The 18,800-nt window shown below is 46.2% G+C and overlaps 1 protein-coding gene across 4 annotated transcripts in view; it reads right to left on the reverse strand.

Annotated features, from left to right (window-relative positions):
- Nucleotides 1–1,064: 1,064 nt before the first annotated feature.
- INSR (insulin receptor) overlaps nucleotides 1,065–18,800 on the reverse strand; it is a 141,250-nt gene continuing 123,514 nt past the window's right edge. For 2 of the 4 annotated variants that reach the window (XM_070464727.1, XM_070464721.1), the window contains 8 exons: nucleotides 17,110–17,209; nucleotides 15,736–15,803; nucleotides 12,875–13,119; nucleotides 11,052–11,162; nucleotides 10,800–10,959; nucleotides 9,352–9,481; nucleotides 8,899–9,033; nucleotides 1,065–6,067 (listed from right to left, as the gene is read on the reverse strand). In XM_070464727.1, coding sequence (XP_070320828.1) covers nucleotides 5,713–6,067; nucleotides 8,899–9,033; nucleotides 9,352–9,481; nucleotides 10,800–10,959; nucleotides 11,052–11,162; nucleotides 12,875–13,119; nucleotides 15,736–15,803; nucleotides 17,110–17,209 — 1,304 coding nt within the window. In that variant the 3' untranslated portion in view covers nucleotides 1,065–5,712. Of the gene's footprint in view, nucleotides 6,068–8,898; nucleotides 9,034–9,351; nucleotides 9,482–10,799; nucleotides 10,960–11,051; nucleotides 11,163–12,874; nucleotides 13,120–15,735; nucleotides 15,804–17,109; nucleotides 17,213–18,800 lie in introns of all 4 variants that reach the window. The other 2 variants (XM_070464725.1, XM_070464718.1) reach the window with 1 other exon arrangement.

An 18,800-nucleotide genomic window follows, 5' to 3' on the forward strand; every position in this document is an offset into this window, starting at 1 on the left:
TGCCAGGGACCCAAAGCTGCCTTGTCATCTCTTGGCCATGGGTTCAGGGAGTCTGAGTGGCCCCTCTGAGAAGATGCCACCCACCCAGCTTCTCACTCAAGACTGAAGTATCTTTGAGATTCTTTCCTGGGGAGAAAAGCATTTTCCCTTTTCCAAGAGGCTTTATTGAATTTCACTAACCCAGGGAGGCACAATTCGGGCTACTACCTAGCAGTGGCATCAGTTTCTTAGTGGTGAGGAACCTGGAGGGGTCTGGGGGATAAATGTTACCTTATTTGATCCTCACTATGGTCATATGGCTTCCCTGGTGGCTCAGTTGTTAAGAATCCACCTGCCAATGCAGGAGACACTGGGTTGGGAAGATCCCATGGAGAAGGAAATGGTAACCCACTCCAGTATTCTTCCCTGGAAAATCCTATGGACAGAGGAGCCTAGCAGGCTACAGTTCATGGGATTGCAAAGAGGTGGACATGATTGAGAGTGCGCACGTGCACACACACACACTCACACACATGGTCAGATGAAGGAAGGTCTATCATTCTCAACCACAGAAGGGTAAAGTAAGAAGTGTGGGTGATTGTTGCAGGACTGACTCCCACTCACACACACCCTCAATCAAAACCCTCAGACAGACCTCCCTCCCCTGAGGCTGACTCTGGGCTCATCTATGTGACTTCCTTTGGGTAAGCAGACAGCAGCAAACACTGCACTGGCCACTACTCCGCATCTAAGTCTCCAGCATGGTGGAATGGAGCAAGATCTTGGGGTTCCCTGGTATTCTTAGGGTTAGTGTTTGGAACCTGGGGAAGTTTGGGGTCCCTGAGGTGGCAGGTACTTACCAACTAGTATAGAAATAGTTCAGTATGTAAAGGGTTGATTCAACAGTACAGGTATGGATCAGTGAGTTATCACTAACCTTATGGCAGCAATATTTAACCTCCTGATTCACTGTTATGAAGAACCTAGGGATTTGCCTCCTCTCATAACAAATACCCACAACACCCCAGGGATTTGCCTTAACACAGTTCACAAGTCCTGGCTTGGACACCACACAGGAACAAGAGTATTCTCAGATAATTTATTCCGAATTTTCATATAAACAGGTAATTATCCCATATTTTACATGCAGAGCAATTTTGATATTCAAAAAAAAAGGCATATTCTGTATATGGTGCTACTTGGCTCTTGTAGGAAAACATTGAAAAATCTAAGAATTGAGCTCTTGGTGGGTCTTGTGTCTCTGAGTTGATTTCCGCATAAGCCGAGGCACAGGAGGTGTCTGCTGCTGACGGGCAGGGCTTGGACCCCCGCCCCCACCCCACCTGGGACAAGGTGGAGAGACAAGCCATTCCTGAATGGGTGTAGACACTCATGCTTTGGGGCTGTGGGAGGGAATACTGTTTCCTTTCTTCTCAAATGGGACCAAGAGCCCTGGGTTCCTGATTTGAGTTTTAACAAGGATTTTTAGGGCCCAAACCCAAATAAAAATGTGGCCAGAGCCTGGTTCTGGACCTTGACTGGTATGAGAAGATGACAGTGAGCTCAAGAAGTCTTTCTTTCCCTCTGTCTCTGGGGGACCCCTAAGGAAACATTCACCTCCAGGTACAGCCTCGGAACATCCATTGCATTCCTTTATAAAGTCTTTTAAAGAACAAATGCCCATCCGTACTTTCTATTCCCAACCTCAATTCTGGTGTAAATCAATATTCTCAAGAACATTCCAGAAGGTTTTCTGAAGGGATATCATTCTACGGGCATCATTCATATATAATCAGCGCAACCCCATCCCCCAACTCTGAACAAAATCATCATTTCTGAATCGCCTGTGGTGTCAAGTGGCACTCGAACCCCAACCTCTACCCACCACAAAGAAGAAAAAGATTGTCATTTGGGGGACTACAGCACATCCACTCATGTACCCAGATGAAGAGCATGGGCCAAACCCTGCCCACTGATCAATGTTATGGCTGTTTCAGATAAACACCTCCCAACCCAACAAGCACATTTCACGGCAGATCATCTGCTCCGGTTGGAGAGACAGAGATCTGCCTAGCAACTGGAGGCAGTCTCCAGTGGTCTCAGATTGTTTGTGCAGATCTTCGCATCAATTCCCACATTTTCTTTTAGTTGTGCTCAACATCTATCCAGAGAACCAGCAACACTTCTCGCTTCTTACTAGCTTAAAACGACAGAAAAGCACCCAGGACAGCTCCCAGAATACAAACATTTCCAGACGTGTGTTTGACATCACTGATCCAGGGAGGAACTACTATATGTTTATTTTTGCCACACAAATAAAAAGGGCTTTTAAAATAATGAGACACCTTTAAAAACAAAAACAAAAAATTCAACCAAAGCTGGCTTTGTTGCTTTAAAAAAAAAAAAAAAAAATCCATCACTACAATCCTCCAGGACATCCGTTTCGAGGACTGAATTCTGTTGTGACAGAGCCCACATTATCTGATGCAAAAGGAGGCTGTGATCCAAGCCTGCTTGTTCTTTCACTGCTGCAGCAGAGATAGCTAAATGAAGTCGGGGGAATTCCATTCACAAAGGGCAGACCCAGCACTTTACAGTACCTCTCCAGGGCAAGTGGAGAAAGGTGACTCTGCTGGGGTGGTGCCTACAGGTATGGGAAGGGCAGTGAGGTTTGGTGCGTACAACAGCATTTCTGCTGGCCCCATCTAGGCTTACACATGGGTTGTCAAAGTACCTAAGGTCAAACAGCATCATCTTGAAGTCAACCAAACCAAAATGAGAGGGTCCAAGGTTTTGTTGCTAAAAAAATGCGTTCAGCCTCTCAGTGGGTTTAGGGTTGAGATTTCTCAACATCTCCCTTCCCACTCAGAGAATAACAGACACTGCATTGAGTGCTTGTGTGTGAAATTCCCAAGACAATGATATGTTCCCCACCCAAAGCATCTCAGCCTAAAAAGAGTGGAAATAAACCATGGAGAGCCTAGGGCACCTAGATGCTCACACCATGGAGATTCTAAGGGGAAGGGAGCATGCTGGCTGGATCAAAGACTGTCTCTGTCTCAACACTGCAGCTTCCTTCATCAGCTAAGGGTAGCTCAGAACTGGACACATCAGATCCATCGTGATGGCCTGAAACTTGCTTCATTCTTAAAGGCCACGGTGTCAATGGATGGAGGATCAAACAAGAAAAAAAAAAAAAAAAAAGGGAAGATTAAATTCAGAGGTGAATATTATCAGCCAGGAAAAGGATCTATGCTCACATGAAAGCCATACTTCAGCCCCACTCCCTCCCTCAAAATTCTTACTGGTCCCTGGCATTCGGAATCAGCTGATATGAATCTTCCCTGATTCAGATCGGATCCAGACAGAATTCTGAAGTCTCAAAGATGTCCATTATTGAACCACATCCTAACAATACACTGAGGTAGACTGTGCTGGGAAAAAAAAATCATTACCCCACATTCACCTGTTTATTTTTCTTTGAAAAAAATTTTTTTACATGCTCACCATTTCTTATGAAAGTGATTTTTTTACAGTGATTTTTATATATTAAAATAAATAATTTTCCCCTAATATAAGAAAACCTTTCTGAATTAGAAAAAAGTGAAAATTGCTGCTACCGTAGTATATGGCCACTACAAATTTACTACGAAAAGAACAAAATACCTAGATCTACGTGTTTCGTTCCTTTTTAACTTACATACAGATCCTTGTCTATGTACAAAATAAATTTGGCGAAAATAATTTCTGTGCTCCTTGTACCCAATCACTGAGGCTCCCTGGAAATGTACTGACATGCTGTCATTTCTGAAATCGTATAAATAAGATAGCCAGAGGCAACTGGGATGCGTGTCTACCTGTGTTCTTCATCAAGAACTGAGAAGGTTTGGAGGTCACCGTGGCATCCCAGGTGTTCTGAAGCCCACAATTCTTGAGAAGAGAAGGAAAGCAGTCTAAGACTTGTGAGAAAATGCACTCGAGAGATAACCTGTGGGTGATGATTTGGATGAACCATGGCAATGAGTCCATCATGTTCTGTATTTGAGCAGCGGTCATTCGTCCCCCAGAAGGGAAGCAACTGTGGCATCACGCCCATTCTCACATTCTCCGTAGTGTGAAGGTCCTTAGCGATTTCTCCTCCGGACTCGACTCTCTTAGGGACTGCACGATCGTTAAGTACCTGAGAATTCAGCTCAGGCTCCACACCTGGTCCAGTTGAAGTCACTGGGCGCAGAGCAGCTTCTGGGAGCTCAGTTCTGAGGACGGTCGGATGCCCTGCGGGCGGAGGGGACCGACAGGCACGTCTTCATATTGCTAGTGTTTTCAGAGTCCACTCGTGCTGTTCCACTTTGAGATCTGATGGTGCCGAATCTGCACAATCCCTGTGGGACATGGACACCCCGCTGAGGAAGCTTGAGAAGTACACAGAGGGAACCAGAAGATCCAGGAGCCACAAGTGTGTTTGAAGGCAGGGCTCAGCTTTTCAGAGCAGAAACCAAACCATCCATCAAACCCCATCGCCCACACACTCAGCGTGGCCTCACCACGATGTCCAGAGGATTAGCAGCTAATGTGGCTTTAGTCCCAGAAAAAATGGATGTCTTGAAGACCAAGCAAAGAGGCCACTGGTGCCTGGCTCCTCCTGCCCCACACAGGCAGACAAACCCACACGCCCCACCTCCCACCCCAGGAAACGGTCAATAATTTATGAGGCGGATACTGGAGATTCTTTTTAAAAATTAAATATGTTACAAATATATTCTCGAAACTCTTCATCATCTCAGTTCTTATTTTTCTTTTCTTCTTTTTAACAATCTTTCCTATGTCCTGGCTTCGTTTGGTCTTGAAAAGATCCATTATCACTCCAATGACTCCCGTGGCTTCCAGAAAACATTTTTCACCAAAGTTAAGGGAGAGAAGAATCCTGAGGCCCCATTTGGGACAGAAGAATTGGTTGAGGGCACAGTCTCCCAGTAGAAAAGAAGGAAGGGGTGGGGAGGGAAGCAGGGACTCACATACTCCAGAAGAGCTGAACCTTCATGGGCTGATCCCCAAAGTGTCCACTCAGCACACATGATTTGTGTGCGCGCGCGCGCGCGCGCACACACACACACACACACACATAAGTGCACACAGGAGCCACACATCGGGACTGCAGACCCATATCCAAAGTACAAAAGCAGCAGCTATTGGTCAATTTGAGGAACTGGTTTTGTGAAGGAAAAAAAAAAAAACAATCCTTCAGCCTGGATGAAAAAACACTTTCCTGAAGCCCACTCGGTAAAGCTTGGGATTCTACTAGAACTGGGTTTGTTTCTTTCTAACTTTAGCTTCATAAACAAGATTTATGTTTTCTACTGTAGCTCAGACACTAGCAAAAAAAGAAAAAAAAAAAACTTTGTAAAAATAGGTGCTTTCTTTCAAACTACTAGGGAAAATAATAATAATAATAACAACAATAACATCTGGGCTTGAAACCTCGGTGGCCCAAAAGGACAGCAGCCGTGGAAACCCCTTCCCCATCCAGGTTCACAGTTAAGTGCTCAGATGACAAGTCGAATAGGCAATGGAACCACTGCGTTTGAAGTCAGAAGAGGAACAGAAATGGATAGTCGTGATCTCTGAGCTCTGTTTGACACTGTGGCAGAGTTAGGTGGAAATCCTGAGTTTTCTGGAGGCCTTTGAACCAGAGGGAAGTGAATTCAGGAACCCTTCCCCCACTAGCAGGGGTCGTTAGGAAGGATTTGACCGGGGCAGAGTAAGAATCCGTCCATTTTTCTTGCCCCCGTTCATGTGGGTGTAGGGGATGTGCTCGTCATAGTTTCGCTTTAGCCCCAGCGCCGACCCTCCATCCCGGCCCCCGGCCTCCTCTCTCTGCGCGTGCGAGGACCGGTCCAGGGGCACGCTCTCCATGTCCTCAAACTCCATTTCCAGCTCCTCGCTCTCGGGCGCCTTGTTCTCCTCGCTGTGGAAGAAGGACACTTCAGGAAAGCTGGGGTGCAGGTCGTCCTTGAGCAGGTCCACGATCTCCAGGAAGGTCGGACGCATCTTGGGGTTGAACTGCCAGCACATCCGCATCAGGTCGGTGCTGCGGGACAGAGAGGGGCACGTGGAGAGTGAGGACCCGGGGCCCCCCGCCAAGCGGCCCTCCTTCCCCCACCCCGCACCTGCAGGGCACTCACTCCCATGCGGACAAGTGCTGACCTTCCAGGGTCAAGCAGAAACAGCCATTCGAAGGGCGTGAAAGATGGTTTTAAAAAGAGAGCCAAGGGTTTCCCAAACCAGATCCACAAGGGTCTCTCCTGATATTGCCACTTGGTGAAGACCAGCCAGGTCCATCAGTTTGTTTTTTTTTTTTTTTTTTAATATTAGAGTTGATTTACGATGTTGTGTTAGTTTCAGGTGTACGGCAAAGGGATTCAGATATATATATATTTTTGTTGTTGCTGTTGTTCAGTTGCTAAGTCATGTCCAACTCTTTAGGACCCCACAGCTACAGCCCCCCAGGCTCCGCTGTCCACCCACATCTCCAGGCAAGAATACTGGAGTGGGCTACCACTGCCTCTTTCAGGGAACCTTCCAGACCCAGGGGCTGAACCTGCATCTCCTGCATTGGCAGGCAGATTCTCTACCACTGAGCCACCAGGAGGCCCTCAGATAGATTGGGTTGGTCAAAAAGTTCATTCAGATTTTTCTGTAAGACGTTATGGAAACACACACTTTGGTCAACCCCGTGTATGTATAATCATTTTTCAGATTCTTTTCCCTTATAGGTTATTACAAAATATTGAATATAGTTCCCTGTGTTATACAGCAGGTCCTTGTTTATTTTATATTCAGGAGTGTGAATCTATTAATCTCAAACTCCTAATTTATCCCTCCCCACCTCCTTTCCCCTTTGGTAACCATAAGTCTCTTTTCTGTGTCTGTAGGTCTATTTCTGCGGGTTCATCATTTTATATACACATTGATGCTCAGAATGAGGGTAGCTGGGTGGGCCCATCGTAGAGGGCCAGCTCTGAGCAGCTGTTCCGCAAGCCCAGGGCCCACTCTCTGGAGAAGGAAAGGAGGGGAGGGATCAGGGGACGATGACTTTACTTAGGATAGGACCCGGGGCTCAAGATTTCCATTTTACCTCTTCCTTTCACTATTGTAACTTCTTCCAGGGCAGGAGTTGGCAAACTTCACCCCTGGACCAAGTCTGGTCCTCCAAGTGTTTTTGTAAATAAAATTTTATCGGCACGTGGCTATACCCATTCAATTATGCATTGTCCCGGGCTGATTTGAACTACAAGGCAGAGAACTGCCAGGCCCCAAAAGCTGAAAATACCATATGGCCCTTTAGAGGAAAAGTTGGCAGGTCCCCACCCTAGGGGCACTAATTTCCTCCTGACATAGCCAGGAGAGAAACTTCATGGAGCAACGTTTAGAAATATTTTGCTCCAAGTTTCCAAGGAACTCTGTTTCATACTTTTTTGCATGTGAGATTTCTTCAAATTAGGTTTTCTAAACTGATACCTTATTCTTTCAAGGATGAAGCATCAAAATGGCCTTCTTCCATGCATTTTTTTCAGGAAGGCAAACTTTTTTTTTTTCCCCAGAAACACTAGTAAAGAAATATTACATGCAATAAGCAATACATAGTAAATGCTTATTGTAGAGAGGTAGAAAACACCCAACAATATAGTGAAAATACAGCTTGCACACAACTCTCTTTCAGATATAATCTCGTCTTTTCTGTCTGGATACATTTGGAAATGCAATTTATACACATTTACTACCCTTAATATTTTAACATAACCTAGACCACTGAGTTACAAAATACTTCATAAGCATCATCTGAAATGTCAATTGCTATAGTGTATTCTTTTATCAAATTACTTTATTGATTATTTTATCAATTTACTTGCCAGTTTTCATATTGTTGGATGTTTAGATCATTTCTTTCTTTCTTTTTTTTTTGGGAGACTTTAAATAAAATTTCTGTGAGTAGTTATTATTACCATGGGCTTCCTTGGTGGCTCAGTGGTAAAGAATCTGTCTGCCAATGCTGAAGACTTGGGTTTGATCCCTGGGTCAAGAAGATCCCCTGGAGAAGGAAATGGCTACCCACTCCAGTAATATTGTCTGGGAATTCCCGTGGACAGAGGGGCCTGGAGGTTCATGGGTCATGAAAGAGTTGGACACAACTTAGCAACTGAAGGACAACAAACAAAAAATTCTTACAATAGAGTGACATGAATGACTATCTAGACATGCCATTGAGAGCAGTGAATATCATAACTCTTCCTTCTTTCCTTCTCTCCCTCCCTTCTTTTTATTGCTAATTTAGGAAGATAGTATTTTCCTTTATTTTACTTTACATTTATTGGACTATTACAATGCTGGACAATTTTGCAAGTGTTTATTGATGTGCATTTGATGTTTGTGTTGTACATCTGCTCCTGCAACAAAAATTTAAGACAAATATTGGAAGGGGATATGGTGTACGTACCCCTGAAGCTTTAGTATTTATAATTCGTGATTTCTTTTTTCCACTTTCAATGAGATATAAGAAGAATATGTAGTTAAATGTAAGTCTCCACCCCAGCTCTCCAGTTTTATTCCCCAAATAACCACTGCTGTGCCGTGTCCTATACAACCTTCTGAAGATATGAAAGGCAATAAAGCACACATGTAATGATATAACACACAAGCATGTAGTAATATGTAGACACAATATGCAAATCCAAGTGTGCATGCAAAAGGCAAGCAAAAACACACATACCGACATCATATAAAACACAAGTGTGTATTCAAAGATAAAACTTGCAAACACAAACACACATAGACATACAATATGCAAACATGAGTATCCATGCAAAAGGCACAGACTTTTGAATGAGCACCCCACACACTACACCGCCTTTCTACACTTACACTCTCTCTGGACAATTGTCAGGTTGATCCAGGTACCCTCCATCCATGACAAATTTCAGCACCTGCTCATTTGATAGACCTTGGTAAGGCTGTTCTGCCAAGCTGGTGATTTCCCAAAGGACCACACCAAAAGACCTGCCAATGACAGTTGGGAGTAGTAACAATGAAGCCATTCAAATAAACTCACACACCCTTTCTTGGCTTACTAGAACCTGGTTGGCCACTTCTGTAACCAGTTGATGCTGCAGTTCAGAGATTCCTGTAAGACTAATCTTCATTGGAATGTCATAGTAGCTGTGCAAGAGTCCCCCCGACATGCTATCCCTTCCTTTTCTTGATGGAGAAGCCATGAAGAAGTCTGCTTTTAAGTGACTCCTCTCTTGCTGGTCATACTAGCAGAGCAACCTGGAATTCAAGTGCAGTGTTCTTTCCGCCAGCCCACACATAACTCACCACATGTCCGAAGAGGTGGTGAAGACTCCATCCTTCAGGGATTCAGGTGCCATCCACCGCACGGGGAGCAGACCTTTGCCCCCTTTCCGGTAGTAATCCGTTTCATAGATGTCTCTTGTCATTCCGAAGTCTGACAACAAACAGTTCACATGCTCTTAGCCTTCAGCTGCGCCCCAGCTGTCTGCCGTCTTTACTCCCCCACCCTTGGCAGAGCTCTTGAGTTCACCTGCTCCAGGGGTGAGCTCACCTGATCCAGGGGTGTGCTCACCCGGGTCACAGCCAAATTCAGTGAGAATGGATTCTGAGGGTACTCAGGGGGTATGGAGGGGGAGGGTGGGTCACCATTTAAAAGGAAAGAAAAGAACCACCAAGCAGCAAAGCAGCGATGCTCTGACCTGCAACACGGGGATCTCAGTCTCAGCAAAACTCCCTTCCTACCCGCGACCTCACAGGCCACTCATGCTGAACTTTACACCCTCTGTAGCCAACCTACTGCTCCCTATTGGATCTGGCCCCACTACCCACCTAGCTGCACAGCCAGAAACCGAAGGCGGGATCCTCCCTTCACAACCCCTTGTCCTCACACCCCACAGACAAGACAGAGTCTCAACCTCCTCATGTGTGAGTGCTAAGTCTCTTCAGTCATATCGGACCCTTTGTGACGCCACAGACTGTAGGCTGCTAGGCTTCTCTGTCCGTGGGATTCTCCAGGCATAAATACTGGCTTGGGTTGCCATTTCCTCCTCCAGGAGATCTTCCCAACCCAGGGATCAAACCTGCATCTCTTATGACTCCTGTCTTGGCAGGTGGGTTCTTTACCCCGAGTGCTATGTGGGAAGTTCTAAATTAGTTCACTGAATTTTAATTATTTTATTTTACTGAACTAATTTTATTTTATTTTACTGAATTAACCTCATTCTATGTACTGAATTTAAATTAATTTAAATTAATTCACTGATTTTTAATTATTTTATTTTATTGAATTAATTTTATTTTCCTGAATTTTTAAATTTTGTTTTACTGAATTTAAATTATTTTTGTTTACTTTTACTGAATTTGTTTTATTTTACTGTGCTGCATGGTGCAGAGAAAAACTTCAAGCTGCAGGGAATTCCCCTGGGGTTCAATGGTTAGGACTCTGATGTTGGTTCCCACCAACATCCCAGAAGCCATGTGGCCAGGCCAAAAATTGCAAGTTTCTCAAGGGCAGAAAAATTATGGTGACTTACTCAACCTTGCCCCTATAACACCTCCTGCAGCCACCAGCACAAATACTACTTAAAGAAGTGAACGAATGAAGTAAAGGACAAATGCAATTAAACTACGGCATGAGGGTGAGCCCACATCCCAAACCCTGCCCACTGCTAGAAAAGATTGAAGTGCTCGCTATAGACAACTGAAGCCAAAAAGCCTGGGTCACACATTTCAAGGCAGAACGCCAGACGCACCTCCAATTTTGACGGTAAAGTCGTGAGCGACCATGCAGTTCCGGGCTGCAAGATCCCGGTGCACGAACTTCTTAGCATTCAGGTATGCCATCCCGTCGGCGATCTCTGCCGCCATCTGAATCATTTCTTGCAGGGTAGGGGGAGGGCGGCCGGGGTTATTCTAAAGTTGAAACAGGGGGGTGTGTTCAGCCACACAGGTGCCCGAGGCCCGTGAGCGCTGGGCGCCCTGCCAGGTAGCTGGAGACAGCTCACCTCAGCCTCAGGCCGCAGGGAACGGAGGTAACTCTTCAGGTCTCCGTGAGCCATCAGCTCCATCACCACCAGCGTTGGCTGGCCTTTGGACACCACCCCCAGGAGGCGGACCTGTGGAATAAGCAAGGGTGAGGGAGATTCTTGAAATGAGGGTCTGTGAGAAGATGTCCACCCACCTGGGTCTTTCTGTGTGGTACCTACATCACACCCAGCACCCTGGTCCTGAGTGGCCTGTAGGAAGCCCTGGTCTGTTCCAAAGAAACACCAAGGTCAACATCTTGTTGATTTGGGGTGGGGAAGCGAGTGGCCACTGTCCTGGATGAAAGTGAAAGTTCCTCAGCCATGTCCGACTCTTTGCGACCCTGTGGACTACACAGTCCATGGAATTCTCCAGGCCAGAATACTGGAGTGGGTAGCCTTTCCCTTCTCCAGGGGATCTTCCCAACCCAGGGATTGAATCCAGGTTTCCCCGCATTGCAGGTGGATTCTTTATCAGCTGAGCCACAAGGGAAGCCCAAGAATACTGGAGTGGGTAGCCTATCTCTTCTCCAGCGGATCTTCCCGACCCAGGAATTGAACTGGGGTCTCTTGCATTGCAGGCAGATTCTTTACCAACTGAGCTATCAGGGAAGCCCCACTGTCCTGGATGGTACAGATGAAAATTGCAAGCTACGGGGAATTCCCTGGCAATCCAGTGGTTAGGACTCTGTGCTGGGAACCAAGATCCCATAAGCCATGGGGCGAGGCCAAAAAAAAAAGCAAGCTGCACAAGGGCCAAAAGAATCACAGTGGTTCATTCAACCTTGTCCCTGCAACATCTCCTGCAGTGGCCTGCACAAATACTACTTAAAGAAGTGAGTAAATGGCTGCTCCCAAACAGCAACATGCCAAGGCAAACCCTTGTATCTCTGAGCCCACCTCCAGAACTTTGCATTAACTGTTCCCTCTGCCTGATGCTCTGTCCTCTCACCTGTCCCTCAACCCAGTCCCTACATCCCGGAGTCTTTGCTCAAATATACGTTTGCCACTGCTGCCTTCCCAAGTCCCCAGCTCCGCCCTCCTCTCCCCTGTTGCCATAGCATCGTCTCCTCATGGGATGACATCATGAACTTGCTGGGTTTAGATTCTGTCCCCACCTCTGGATTGGGAGCTCCAGGAGGACAGACATCCGCTGCATCCCAGAGAGGAGAATGGAGCTCATATAGAGCAGGTGCTCCAAGAATATGCTTGGGGCAAGGATGAAAGGACACAGGCTCAAGGGGAAACTAAAGGAGTAGAAAGGCAGGGAGAGTCTGTGCTGACTGGGGAGTAGGGGGCAGGGATCGGGTGGACCACAGTGTTTAAAGGTTACATAGGAGCCAGGAAGAGGGAAGAGACAGAAGATTCTAGAAAGTGATGGGACAGCAAAAGGGTCTCACTCTAGGTGAGGTGGGAAAGGATGGGATTGGAGAAATGAGAAGGGAAGGGCCACCTCTGGGATGCTCAGCAGAGTGGGGGCTGGGCAGAAGGTCCACACCCAGCATCCTCAAGCTGTATGCATTAAGAGGAAGGATGGAGGAGGTGGGACGAGAGAATGTGTGTTAAGGAAGCCTTTGCACTGTTGTGTTGGTTTCTGCCACACAACAAGCAAATCAGTTATAAGTATATAGGCTCTAGGTCGTCACAAAGTGCTGGCTGGGCTCCCTGTGTTATATAGCAGCTTCCCACTAGCTATCTATTTTGCACATGGTAGTGTATTATCCTCCAACTAAAATTTAAAAAACTAAAATAAAAATTAAAAAATAAAGCCTTTGTCTGCTCCCGGAGCCAGCAGGGGGACTCACCACATGGTGGCAGGTGAAGCCCTTCATGACCGAAGCCTCGTTGAGAAACTCGATCCGCTCTCGCAGGCTGGCTGACTCGTTGACCGTCTTCACTGCTACACGGGTCTCCGCCTCACCCTTGACAATGTCCCTGGCGTTGCCCTCGTAGACCATGCCAAAGGAGCCTTGCCCCAGTTCTCGCAGGAGCGTGATCTTCTCTCGAGGCACCTCCCACTCGTCCGGCACATACACAGAGCATGGAAATACTACTCCTCACTTATCTACACAGCACCCTCAGCAGATCCCTTGGGGGTCCTGGCCACCTCCCACCCAACCTTCTCCTTGTAAATGTTCACTAAAGTGGTTCCTGTGGCCCAGACCTTGTGCTGGGCAGTGGGCACAGGGCCAATAACAGGATGGACAGAGGTTCAGGAAGAAGCCATAATCAGTCCGTGGTCCTAGCCAGTAACGTGCCAAGCTGAGCCTGCATCCTGTCTGATTTCAGAGTCCCCTTACCAAAGGATGCTACTTCCCTTCTAAGCCTGTTGTTTCTGCAAAGTACCAAAAGGAAGGGGGAACACCCAGCCTGCCTGCCACCAGATAGGTGAGTGAGCCGATTCAAGACAACTCAGTGCCAGTGGATCTGCAAAAGGGCTACAGCCATGTGAGTGAGACCAGAAAAACCACCCAGCTGAGCACTGCCCAGGTGGCAAACCCACCAAATTTTGAGCCAATAGATAGTGGTTGTTTTAAGCCCCTAAGTTTGTAGTGGTTTGTTACACTGCAGCAAATAATTTGCAGACAAATACACAGTCTTAAGAGAAACCATGATGCTTCCTGCTCTCCTCTGCACCTGTTGCCTGTTAAAATTGTATCCCTCACAAATGTATATGTTGAGGTCCTAACCCAAGTTTTTCAGAATGTGACTGTATTTAGAGGTGGAGTCTTTACAGAGATGATCAAGGTAAAATAAGTCATTAGAGTGGCCCTAATCCAATCTGACTGGAGTCCTTGAAGAGATTAGGATACAGACACAGAAGGAAAACCATGTGAGGATACAGGGAGAAGATGGCCATCTACGAGCCAAGGAGAGAGGACTCAGGAGAAACCCATCCTGCTGACACCTTGATCTCAGAGTTCCAGCCTCTAGGACTGTGAAGAAATCAAATTGTTTTCTAAGCCACCCAGCCTGAGTACAGCAGTCCAAGCAACACACTACCATCACCAATGGCTCTTGCAGGGACATTGGATCATACAAAATCTCTGAACCCAAATGAACTTACACATACTCACTGGGGAGTCCCTCCCACACCCCCCCCCTCCCCCCGAGAGCCCTGAGCCTGGACCTTTCCCTCTGTGTACCTCTTGGCCCAGAACTTCCTGGCCTTAAAGACCCACGAGCTGCAACTTCCAGCTTCACTGAGCACCCCTGTGCCCTCAGCCACTGCTGCAGCCCCAGAAGGAAGCAGGATAGTAGAGTGGATGCACAACACTGAGGGAGTTGATGGCAGCCCTGGGGTTCAGCTTTCCCATCTCTGACATGGTTAACAATGCCACTCCCCAAACAGAGAGAGGAAGGCTCTGGATCAACACTCACCCCTTCTTACTCCTGGACTCTGTGCCTAGTCCCACCTGGAATAACTCCCTTGTCTAGTTTCTCTATTCTGATGCTTTGAGGTCTTGCTGGCCCTGGAAGGACTGCCCTTTCCAGGGGTGGCCAATTCACAGATAGTAAATGAAGTGCCTGTGAGTCCACCTTTCATATGCAAACCAGCCAGTCCAGAACCCACATTCTAATCCCCTCCATCATCAGGCTTTCACACTCTGGGTCACCATCCCCCTGCCCTGATCATCCCAGGTCCAGATAGGAGACAGTTCCTATGCCCCAGATCCTGCTGAAATAGTTTAGCTTGAATTAGCCCCTCCCATGTCTTACTTCACCTTTCCCATGGAAAAGACAATAAAGCCTCTTGCTCATATTTTTCTCTCACTCCCTCTGCCTCCTGACCAACACTGGTGCTTCCCCATGTGGCCCTGCCTCCTGTTTTTCCAGGCTCCATGAGTCTACACTTCTTTCTCATGGCAGTCACTTCCATGTCTGCATGTCTTATCAGACTTCTTTGAAATGAATCCCAGGTATCCTTAAAAACACCACCCTTGTCTCCCAAAGCAGCATCCTGCCATGCAATAGTGTTCATGCCTTGAAAGTTGCTCTTTGATTTTTTTTGCTGCATGAAGCATTTTAGAAGGTTGTAATGCAGTAGCTGCCTTCATGTCTAAAGGAACAGTCAAAGCTTTATCTACAAGGGTCACTCACTGCCCTTTGGTACAATCAAGGGAATATGGTCATCGGTCCTATGCTCCTGTCACCAGCATCAGCATCTCACCCATATTCAGTGGCCACCAACGGCAGAGGTGCTGGTGGTACCCACCCAGCCTCCCATATTCCCCATCTGGTCCTTGCTTCTTGTTTGCCCCATCCCTCATCTCCAGTCTCCCATCTTGGCTTCTGACCCCACCGCCCAGCTTGGATGGCCTGTTTTGTCACCACTTTCCGGCTCTGACCCTTGGCACGCTCTCTGGCATAGGATCCATGCTCTGTATCTCTAGAGCAGCAGCACCAAGTTCAGGGTGTCTCAGCCCAGCCCAAGCACATCTAGACCATCTAGATCAGCCCATCCAAACAAGTGCCAGACAGCAGGTGTCTAATTGCTCCTGGTAACAGGGTTTCTGCACAAGGGGCAGGTGTGCCGATTCCAGGGAGCAAGAAGACTCTTTTCAGCCCGCCAGGGTACCAACCCTTGACTATCCATTGATGGAGATGGCATAGGAAACCAAACAGAGGGGTTCTGGTCACCCACAGGCAAAGGGATAGAACTCACCATCGCTGGCACTGAGGTACTCTGGATTTGAAGAAGCATACAGTGGTCCCAGTGGCCCATCTGGCTGCCTGGATGAGAAAAATGGAGACACTCCTTCTTGATAAACTCACAGGACTCTGTGGGTATCTAGCAGGAGGGTATAACCTCCTCAGAGCAAACAGCTACCCTTACTAGCAGAAGCCACATAATCCTGGATACAGTCTGCGCTGAGGATGGGGGTCCTAATTTTTTTTAGCAGAAGCCATCAGATGGCTACTTAAGTGCATCAGCGTGGAACAGCTTACCCATAAACTATAATTTATGGTTGTCATTATAACATCTAAAAACTATTCACCCACTGCTGTTCTGAAACCATCTCCTTCCAGCTTATGAGAAACAACTTTAAATTTTCAGGAAATTTGCCAGTTGTTAAATACAATCACCGCTTAAAATGAAATTACATAAGCCTACAGTTAAATATATTATCTTCAAAGCAAATGTAACGCATACTCAAAACTGACCACTTCCTAATTATCACACTGTATCTTACTATATTGGACACTCTTCTCTCCATCTCTGTTATCTTATTTATTTAGATTATTGCATACATATGGCAGAAATACTATATGTTCATGAGTGACTGCATTATGGTAGTTATTTAGTCGCTAAGCTGTGCCTGACTCTTTTGTGACCCCATGGTCTGTAGCCTGCCAGGCTCCTCTGTTCATGGGATTTCCCAGGCAAGAATACTGGGGTGGGTTGCCATTTCCTTCTGCAGGGGATCTTCCTGATCCAGGGATTGAACCTTACCACTGAGCCACTGGGGAAGCCCCAGTAGAAACATGTCATTATATTATTTGTCCAAATCCATACAACGCACATCACCAAGAGTGAAGCATATTATAAATTATGGACTTTGGGTGGTAACGATGTACTGATGTAGGTTTATCAGTTATAACAAATAACCACTCTGATGGGGAATGTTGATGATAGGGGATCATGCATGGGTCAAGGGGTGTATGGGAAATTCTTATACTTTTGCCTCAGTTTTACTATGAACTGAAAACTAAGAAATCAAGTCTAAAAAAAATGGATAAATTAAATCCTATCATAATGCATATGGCTTTCCCTGTTGGCTCAGATAGTAAACAATCTGCCTACAATGCAAGAGACCTGGGTTTGATCCCTGGGTCAGGAAGGTTCCCCTGGAGAAGGGAATAGCCATCCACTCCAGTATTCTTGCCTGGAGGATTCCATGGACAATGCAGTCTGCCAGGCTACAGTCCATGGGGTTGCAAAGAGTTGGACATGACCGTGAGACTAACACACATGTAGACATACTTTTCCCCAAGAGAGCTGGTTGTTAACCACTTACCAGCATATCACCACACTCACCTCTTTCTCAGGAATAGATAAATACTTCCAATCACAACACTGAAGAGAAAGACAAAGATGAGGGGACCGATGATGATTTTTGCAATATTTGATGGCACGTCTACTGAAATAGAATAAGAAAATGTAGGGTTCTCATCAAAATGTGTTCACATCAAAGGTCATGCCAGAAAGCATATCTATACATCTAATGGGCCACTCACGCTTGTTCCCCTTCTCTAGTCCCTGAGTCAGTATCCCCTGCAGTGACCCCAGACCACTGCCCAGCACCAGCTTTATCCCTTCACCACCAGCTTCATAGACATGCAACCCAAACCATCAGCCAGGTCCCCTACTCAGAAGGTCCTTGTTGATTTTCAGTCACTAAGTCATGTCTGACTCTTTGAGACCCCGTGGACTTTAGCCTTTCAGACTCCTCTGTCCATGGGATTTTCCAGGCTAGAAAACTGGAGCAGGTTGCCAATTCCTTTTCCAAGGGATCTTCCCAGCCCAGGAATCGTACCTGGATCTCCTACATTGGCAGGGGGATTCTTTACCCCTAAGCTACCAGATTAGAGATATTAGAGATACAAAGAGATACCAAGGGAACATTTCATGCAAAGACAATAAAGGACAGAAATGGTATGGACCTAACAGAAGCAGAAGATATTAAGAAGAGGTGGCAAGAATATACAGAAGAACTGTACAAAAAAGATCTTCATGATCCAGATAATCACGATGGTGTGATCACTCACCTAGAGCCAGACATCCTGGAATGACAAGTCAAGTGGGCCTTAGGAAGCATCACTACGAACAAAGCTAGTGGAAGTGATGGAATTCCAGTTGAGCTACTTCAAATCCTGAAAGATGATGCTGTGAAAGTGTTGCACTCAGTATGTCAGCAAATTTTGAAAACTCAGCAGTGGCCACAGGACTGGAAAAGGTCAGTTTTCATTCCAATCCCAAAGAAAGGCAATGCCAAAGAATGTTCAAACTACTGCACAATTGCACTCATCTTACATGCTAGCAAAGTAATGCTCAAAATTCTCCAAGCCAGGCTTCAACAGTATGTGAACCATGAACTTCCAGATGTTCAAGCTGGATTTAGAAAAGGCAGAGGAACCAGAGAGCAAATTGCCAACACCCACTGGATCATCAAACAAGCAAGAGAGTTCCAGAAAAATATCTATTTTTTGCTTTATTGACTAAGTCAAAGCCTTTGACTGTGTGGATCACAACAGACTAAAAATTTCTTAAAGAGATGGGAATACCAGACCACCTGACCTGCCTCTTGAGAAACCTGTATGCAGGTCAAGAAGGAACAGTTTGAATGGGACATGGAACAACAGACTGGCTCCAAATCGGGAAGGGAGTACATCAAGGCTCTGTATTATCACCCTGCTTATTTAACTTATATGCAGAGTACAACACGCAAAATGCCAGGCTGGATGAAGCACAAGCTGGAATCAAGATTGCTAGGAGAAATATCAATAACCTCAGATACACAAATGACACCACCCTTATTGCAGAAAGCAAAGAACTAAAGAGCTTCTTGATGAAAGTGAAAGAGGAGAGTGAAAAAGTTGGCTTAAAACTCAACATTCAGAAAGCTAAGATCGTGGCATCTGGTCCCATCACTTCATGGCAAATAGATGGGGAAACAATGGAAACAGTGAGAGACTTTATTGTCTTGAGCTCCAAAATCACTGCAGATG

This window comes from Odocoileus virginianus, chromosome 3, assembly GCF_023699985.2.
Source record: "Odocoileus virginianus isolate 20LAN1187 ecotype Illinois chromosome 3, Ovbor_1.2, whole genome shotgun sequence".
NCBI classification, from domain to species: domain Eukaryota; kingdom Metazoa; phylum Chordata; class Mammalia; order Artiodactyla; family Cervidae; genus Odocoileus; species Odocoileus virginianus.